The sequence below is a fragment of the Nicotiana tomentosiformis genome, chromosome 6 (genome assembly GCF_000390325.3).
Source record: "Nicotiana tomentosiformis chromosome 6, ASM39032v3, whole genome shotgun sequence".
Classification (NCBI taxonomy): domain Eukaryota; kingdom Viridiplantae; phylum Streptophyta; class Magnoliopsida; order Solanales; family Solanaceae; genus Nicotiana; species Nicotiana tomentosiformis.
In genome coordinates, this window is record NC_090817.1 from 56,504,759 (window position 1) to 56,513,989 (window position 9,231).

The following is a 9,231-nucleotide window of genomic DNA, read 5'->3' on the forward strand; positions in this document are numbered from 1 at the left end:
ACTCAACAGCTTGATACCCCTATAATTGTTGCAATTTTGGATATCACCCTTGTTCTTGTACAACGGAACCATCGTACTCCACCTCCATTCTTCAGGCATCTTCTTCGTCCTAAAAATAACATTAAATAGCCCAGTGATCCATTCCAAGCCATCTCGCCCCATGCTCTTCCAGAATTTCACCGAGATTTTGTCTGCCCCCCTCGCTCTGCCCCTGCACATCTTATGCATCGCCCCTTCCACTTAATCCACCTACAGTACCCAAAATCCTGCCCTCTCTAGGCGTTCTCCAACTCACCCAGCACAATGCTTCTATCCCCTTCCTCGTTCAACAGTTTTGGGAAGTATGTCTGCCATCTTCTTCTAATAAGTGCCTTGTCAATCAATACTTTGCCATCCTTGTCCTTGATGTACTTGACTTGGTCTAAGTCACGGGCCTTCCTCTCCCACACCTTGGCCAACCGGTAAAACTTCTTGTCCCTGCCTTTGCCCTCGAGCTCCTCGTACAAACGAGCAAATGCCGCATTCTTAGCTACCGTAACTGCAAACTTTTCCTCTTTCTTTGCCTTTTTGTAACACTCCCGATAAGTCCTTCTTTCCTCATCGTTTTTACTCTCCACCAGCTTCAAATAAGCAGCTTTCTTGGTTTCCACTTCACCTTTGACCTCTCTATTCCACCACCAGTCCCCTTTATGACCCCCAGGAAAGCCCTTTGTGACCCCTAAGACCTCTCTAGCAGCTTCCCTAATGCAATTCGCAGTCGTGATCCACATACTAGTCGCGTCCCCCTACTCATCCAGGCCCTCATAGCCAGCAACCTTTCCCCTAACTCTTGAGCTTTGTCCTTGGGCATGTTACCCCACTTGATCTTAGGTTGCCTGGACACTGCCCTCTTTCTCCTACTCCTCTTGATCTCCAGGTCCATAACTAGGAGCCTATGCTGGGTCGTCAGGTGCTCACTTGGGATGACCTTGCAATCAATGCATGTTGCGACCAAAAACACTCACGCAAGTATACATGGTCGTCAAGTAATAAAGTAGTGAGTAGAGTATCGTTTCCACGAAGACTTATGAATAATTTTTTACTAATTCAAACTCAAACAACTTATCGATTCAAGAGATTTCTCACAAAATATATAAGTGACTAATTTACTACCTAAAACTATCAAGCAATGAAATAACTAGAAATCAACCACAACACTTAAGCAATTTCGGATAACAATCAGTAGGAGAGGATATTCTAGGGTCATAGGCTAGCACCCAATCATGTTGCGTTCTTGGCTTAAAATGACTAATTAATTTATTTGGATTGTTGATTGACAAGGTTGATATTACTCATAAGAATCTGTCGAGTTCTTACTCGCCTATTCAAGCTAACCTAACACCTATATGTCTATGGAATTAACATTAACAATAATGCATTTATAATTCTTGTATTTCAACCAAGCAAGGCAATTAGGTATATGTCTATCCTAATTGCGAATCCATTCCCCGATGTCCAGGTTCAACAATTTGCTCTATTTAATTCTATATGCAATCTAGAATTCCCACTTTCGAGTTCAACTCTAGTTTCATAGATAGTATTTCACTATTAGCTACTCAGCAAAATAATTAAAAACAGAATCATATAAACAACCAATATGATAAACTCAAACTCGTCAAATTAAACTTCAAACATCAACATTCATGTAGCACCCATGACCCCAGAACATTAGGGTTCTTAGCCGCTCATGTTCATACAATCATCAAAAATAATATTTTCAAACATAAAATCAATGAATAAAACCCCAGAACGAGTTTCGTCCTTTTGTTCTCCTCTCAAAGTCACGTCCCCCCCCCCCCCCCAAATTGTGTTTATTTGTGTATTTATATCGTGTAAAAATAACCCCGGATGAATATACCCTTTCCAAGCCGAAGTAGGAATTACTCTGCGATTTTTGCACACACACGTCGCGCCCCGCGCCGCACCCCGCTGCGCGCTTGTGGAGTTTATCAGTGGGCCGTGATTTGTTTTTTTGTCAGGCAATTTTACACTTCCGCGTCACACCCCGCGGAACGGTAGTGTTAATTTCTCAGAGTGAAATTGTTTCATCCTCTTTTGACATCCAGATATAGTATAGGAGCTCCGAACACGATCCCGGCTTAATGTATTGGGCTTTTACTCAAACTTCAAATCTCCAAATCGATCGATTTAGCTCCAAATTAACTTTTGAACTCGGAAGCACTTCCTGCAAGGCATAAAACACGTAGTAAGTATAATTCTCTATCATTTAAGCACAAACATATGTAAAATGCAGTAATTAGAGTGCAATACTACGGCTAAAATACGAGTTTCTAGCCTAGCATTAACACTCCACACTTAGACCATTGCTTGTCCTTGAGTCAACCAATACTTTACTCTATCTTTGAACACTTTATATTTATGCAATTGAGGTACACTACACCAATGACCATGGTTGATAGCAACAATTAAGTTAGAGCATTTGCAATCACATACATACTTCACATAACTCATGATATTCTTCAAAAGAAATATTCACAATGAAGACAACATGTTCATAACAAACGTAGCCTCGAAAACCGACTCAATGTCACAATGCACTCATGGCTTGAACACTTAACATCACAGAAAAGTCTAATAATTTTACCTATCCCTCGTAAAACCACGTTCCCTCACAACCAAAGCAAGTGAGTAAACTGAATCCACACATTTGAATTTCATGATCAAATATAATTCAAGGACTCGCATCCATCAAAGAAAATCTCTCACTCTTACAAAGAAGTCACATGCATGCAAAAAGGTAACATAGGCTTTCCCTTAATGTAAATCTCTACTAATGTAAGCTAATTTCAAGGTTGTAATGTATGCTAAGGGACGAGTAGGATATATTTAGGAATTGTGGTTCACCCTCCTAAGCACTTTAACACATCATATAATAAACTTAAAGCGCATATTTCCTCAATTCAACCTCTACTTCACAAACAATATCACCCCCAACAATATTTTCTTTTTCTTTAAACATTATCGTCACTTTACACTACACTAGCAAAAACAAGATATTTATTCATCCACTATTTTTTGCTTTTTCTTTTTTCAGATTTTTTTTTCTTTATCAATTTCTGCTAGTGGTGTATTATTTTACAAAATAATTGCACCCTTCTTTCTTTCATTGGTTTCACTCAAAATTCACCCCACACTTATTCCCTTCTTACTTCTTTTAGCACTCATTTTACAAGTAAAGTGCTTTAAGAGGTAAAAGGATTAAAACAATGTCAATTAAGAAAAAAAGGGTATAGGCTTGTAATGTGGGTGCCAAATAAAAGCATATAGGCTCAAAAGGGTTAACTAGGGATAGATTTTATTTGTGATAAGCATTTAAACTCAAAAGCATCAAAGAAAGCCTAAAATCATTTTTTAAACCGAGTATCACCTAAAATTGCGCTTCAACTCACATACCGGAAAAGTTCTAGACTCAGTCACAAAAACATGGACTACAGAAAAACTTCACAACACATGGCACATGATCACTAAGGACGGTCAGATTCCTACCCTCAAATTAATGCAAGTATTCACGGAGCCACGAGATATTAAGCATTAAGCACAAAGCGAACAATAGTCAAATAAATGAGACGTAGGTGTCACAAAACATGCTATCCAATATATAAAGGCATCAAGATCAATTTCAAAATATAGGGAAGGTACTACACGTGCCAAAGCCTAAATATGCTACTATTAAACTTGTCAAGGCACCTAGGAATCTCATCTTTCTTCCTCCATTTATTCCCTAAATTCTAATCTACTCAAAAAATAAAAAAATAAAAGGAAAAACTACTACCCGGTTCAAACTACATCCCACGGAAAAGAACCGAGGCACAAAGAAAAACCACATGGGATTATTACTACTTAAAGAAAGCTAAAAGACATATTACTGAATTTTAAATTTTTTTTTCTTATCTTTCGACTTCATCTCCCTCAAGAAACCAGTTGGCGAAATCCATCTTCGGGAAGAGTAGAAACTAAACATTTAATTACTAACTATTACAGGTCGATAGAATTCAAAATTATAGTTTACAGACCATTTTGTCTACGAAAGCAAGAAACAAATCAAACAAAACCAACTAGCAAATAGAAAAAAAAAACAACTACAAATAGAAATACAATCAAATAGGAGAACCCCACCCCACACTTAAGAAATTACAATGTCCCCAATGTAAAATAGTAAAATCAAGAGTTAAAAGGTGTCCCTGAGGTCCGTGGCCTAATCATCAGCACCCTCGAAGGTGCGCAAATAATCCTCATCATCTGAGGGGACGGATTTCACATCCTCATCTGGTGGAAACTGTCCTCCTCTCGCCAATCCCAACCATTGCTTAGTGATAGCAGAAAGGGGGTGATCTTGCTGCCACTCCTTTAAGTCGGTCTTCCCCCTTTCAGAGCGAAGGCGCAAGTCAACAAACAGCAGCTGCAGTGTCTCCTTAACACGAACAAGCCTCTGGTCCAAATTGACAGCAACAACAGGAGGATCTATCACTGTCGTGACATCATAGGCCTTGATAGAATATGTCACTGGGATGGTCCGGTCATAGTGAAACTCCTCCTCTACAAGGTGCGCCCGCAACAACCGGGTGATCATACTCGGGTAGTGTAGGCGGCGGGCCCCAAGTTGTTGCACTTTAGCCATGTGCTCCAGCATGATTCTTACAAGATCCAACCGCATCCGTGTCAACAAGGCATAGATCAAACACACTTTCAATCGTGGGACATCAGTGTCACTTTGAGTGAGCATGATTTTGGCATTAATTAACCGCAAAACAACCCTGGACGGACGCTGGAATGTTCCCTTTTTCATGTCCTTGTGGAATTCATTCACATCCCACGTCCATGCGGCAGATGAGTCAGCGCCACATAGCTGTCGGCGGATAGCCGGATAGTCTGGTTGATGGAGAAACATTTGAAAGAGTTTGTGGGAATGCTCTGTGAATCCCATAATCTAATTGATCACTTTGGAAGAGAATGGAATCACTTTACCTCGTACCCGTACTTCGTACATAGCATCCAGGCTGGCCTCAGGTTTCCAGTTGGCAAAACATTCTTTGACCATGTTCACCGCATCACCTGGACGGAACAGACTGTCAAAACCCAAAGCCCGAATGTTGTTGTATATCTCACTATATTTGCGGGCCAACTTCCAATCATCAATAGCAACCTCAGGCTCTTGTTTCACCGCAGGGACAAACGTTTGGAACCAGTGTCGAGCATGGGCTGGGACAGCCGGAATACCGAATTTGCACATCGGCACCACATCCGTATTAGGATCAATGCGCTCCTCTTTCTCCTTCACTGGGCCGGGGGGGGGAGGCTGTCTACCTCCTCGACGGCTACTAGAGGCAACCTCAGAAGAACCTGTATTAGAGTGTTTGCTTGGGCGGCGAGACATTGTACCTGCACAAGACGAACAATGTTAGCCACAACACGTAAAATAAAGCAAGACCAAACGGGGTAACCACCCCACACTTTTGTCATTGGCATGTTCACAAGTGAAATGTATATCGAGGACTCAGACTACTCCATTAGAAGTATGCCACAAGCAATTAGCAGCCCACTCAACCACCAACACAACATTCCAACATAGAACCACATATAACATTAGTATAAAGACAAAATTAAGAAGCTAAACTAGTAATCATGAAAATAAAAATAAAAACAAGAATTTAGTCTAATTCACTACTAACAAATTAAGGAACAATACAACACTACACAAGCACAATAGCATGAATCAGACACCTCATTTGGCACCTAGCAACACATGAGCGTGGGGTAGTCAATCAATTAGAACTTGGGGCTAACGAGTTAAAGTTTCACAGCATAAAAACATGGTATCCCATTCCACACTTATCATTAAGCATTACATCCCACAAAGCACTTCGTTTCTCAATTTGCAACACTACACAATTTTATGTCACTAAGACATTACAACAAACACATTGTGGGTATATCTTGCACCTTCTTATTTTCAATTCACATTGGGGTAGAATCACCATACAACCAAAGTAAATACACCTCACACCACAACCACAACATCACTACATCTTCACAATAACACCAAGTTTACAAATTTTTTCACATTCACTAATTTTCGACTATAAGGGCATCCCCCACCAAGCTTCAACATAAATTAAGTCCACACCAAAAAGCTTCCATAATCACAAGAACAGTGAACACTCCACAAGTTAAGCACCATTTTCGACCATAATAGGCAAATAATCTAAACAAATTGCACAACTAAATTGTGTTTGGTTCAAAATAAACTAAAACTATTTAACTACTGCAATCAACTACTAAAAGAAAAGAGATGAGATTAGAGGAATACATACCTTGAAGATGAATAGAGGGGATTAGAGGGGTGTGTGTGGATGGAATTTGAGAAGAAGGAGAATGGGGGAATTGAGGAGGGTTAGGGAGGAGAGAGCAGGAGACAGAATGAAAGAAAAGGGGGGAAAGAACGTGTGTTTTGATTAAAAGACAAAAAAAAATTACTTTGCACTGCCGCGTCGCACGGCGCGACGCGGTAGTGTATTTTATTAGAGGCTCATTTTTTTTAATCCTGAGAGCCATTTAGCCTGGCGCGGCGCATGGTACAGCGCCCCACGCGGTGCGATAGGCCATATTATGTACTTATTTTGTTTCCAATTCATGCTTTTACCTACCCAAACAAGTATCACAACTCCTGAACTCTAATAATCCTAAACTACAGTTATCTAAACTATTCTGTTAGAAGCATAAAACATTGAGTTGCCTCCCAACAAGCACCTGGTTCAACGTCGCTGCATGACTCAACACGTTTTCATACATCGGCCAAGTCCACCGAGGTCTTGTGACGTGCAATGTCACTATCCCAATAATATTTTACTCTCTGCCCATTTACCAAGAAGGTACCACTTGAGCTCATATCACGTAAATCCACCGCTCCATGAGGCCTCACACTTACCACAACGAAAGGACCTACCCATCGAGACTTAAGCTTTCCAGGGAAAAGCTTCAACCTCGAAAAGCTTCAACCTCGAATTAAACAAGAGAACTTCTTGACCTGACTCAAATTTGCAATGTTGGATGTGCTTGTCATGCCACCTCTTGGTCTTTTCTTTATAAAATTTGGCATTTTCATACGCGTGCAATCTAAACTCATCAAGCCCATTGAGTTGTAGTAACCTCTTCTCACCGGCTAAGTCTATATCCATATTTAGCTTTTTAATCGCCCAATAGGCTTTGTGTTTAAGTTCGAAGGGCAAGTGGCATGCCTTCCCATAAACCAACCTATACGGAGAAGTATCTATGGGGGTCTTGTATGCAGTTTGATATGCCCATAATGCATCGTCCAACTTTCCGGCCCAGTCCTTCCTATTTCCACTTACTATTTTCTCCAGAATCTGCTTCACCTCCCTATTTGACACTTCCACTTGACCACTCCTTTGGGGGTGATAGGTGGTGGCAACCTTGTACTTAACACCACACTTTGCTAGAATATTATTCAACAATTTGTTACAAAAGTGAGTTCCTCCGTCACTTATCAGCACCCTTGGAGTCCAAAAGCGTGTGAAGATGTGCTTCTTTACAAAGTTTACCACTACATTTGCGTCATTAGTAGGTAGAGCAATGGCCTCAACCCACTTAGACACATAGTCGACCACCACCAAGATGTACCTGTGACCATTAAAGTATGGGAACGGTCCCATGAAATCAATCTCCTAAACATCAAAAAGCTCCACTGCCAGAGTATTTTACAAAGGCATATCGTGCTTCTTCGTGATTGTTCCGGTTCTTTGGCACTTGTCACACTTTTTAACAAAAGTGTGTGCATCCTTAAACAATTTTGGCCAATAGAAACCCGAATGCAGCAATTTTTTGAGAAGATCTGTCCTCCCCCCATGGTGACCTCTATATGGAGAAGCATGACAGTCATGCAATATGGCATTCATCTCCTCCTCAGGGACACAATTTTGTACCAACTGATCTGCGCACTGCTTATATAGGAATGGCTCATCCCACATATAGAGCCTCATATCATGTAGAAACCTTCTTCTATTATCAGATGCCAATTCTGGTGGCGTCACCCCACTTGCAATAAAATTTACATAATTTGTATACCACGGGGCTTCACTTGAGGTGATTTCTAATAACTGCTCATCAGGAAATGTTTCTTTGATTGACCCTCCTTTAGCTACATGACTCCGATTTCCTAATCTGGACAAGTGATCAGCCACTTGATTCTCTGCCCTTTTTTGATCTCGGATCTCTAAGTCAAATTCTTGCAAGAGGAGGACTCAACGAATCAGCCTTGGCTTGGCGTCTTTCTTTTCAAACAAGTATGTGATAGCTGAATGATCTTTGTAGACGATGACTTTGGTTCCCACTAGATAGGATCTGAACTTTTCAAACGCCTACACCACTGCAAGCAACTCTTTTTCAGTAACAGTGTAATTCATCTGGGCCGGATTAAAAGTTTTGCTCGCGTAAGAAATGGAGCGAAAAACTTTATTCCTCATTTGCCCAAAAATAGCTTCGATTGTTATGTCACTCAAATCACATATCAACTCAAATGGCTGTGCCCAATCCGAGGCAATGATAATTGGTGCAGTCACCAATCTTCCCTTCAGCTCCTCAAATGCTTTCAGACATACATCATCAAACTTGAAGGGCGTATCTTTCTCAAGAAGCCTGCACAAAGAAGAAGAGATTTTCGAAAAATCTTTAATGAAACGACGATAAAAACCTGCATGGACCAAGAAACTGCGAATCCCTTTGACGGATGTCAGTGGAGGCAATTTTTCAATCGCTTCCACCTTTGCTTTGTCCAGCTGCAAACCATTTTTGCACACCTTGTGCCTCAAGACTATACCTTCACGTACCATGAAATGGCACTTTTTCCAGTTTAGTACCAAGTTTGTCTCTTCACACCTAGCAAGCACTTTATCAAGGTTCATTAAACAATTATCAAAAGAGCACCCAAACACAGAAAAATCATCCATGAACACTTCTACAAATCTTTCAACCATGTTAGTAAAAATAGCCATCATACACCTTTGAAAAATCACATGTGCATTACAGAGACCAAAAGGCATTCTCTTAAACGCATATATGCCATAGGGACACGTAAATGTAGTTTTCTCTTGTTCCTCTAGGGCTATAGCAATCTGATTATACCCTGAATAACCATCTAGGAAACATAATATTCCT

General features: G+C 40.6%; 1 protein-coding gene across 1 annotated transcript; it reads right to left on the reverse strand.

The window, feature by feature from the left end:
* Nucleotides 1–275: 275 nt before the first annotated feature.
* Nucleotides 276–770, reverse strand: LOC138894032 (uncharacterized). The gene has a single exon (XM_070178705.1). The coding sequence runs from the start codon at nucleotides 768–770 to the stop codon at nucleotides 276–278; it is 495 nt and encodes a 164-aa protein (XP_070034806.1).
* Between the last annotated feature and the right edge of the window lie 8,461 nt (nucleotides 771–9,231).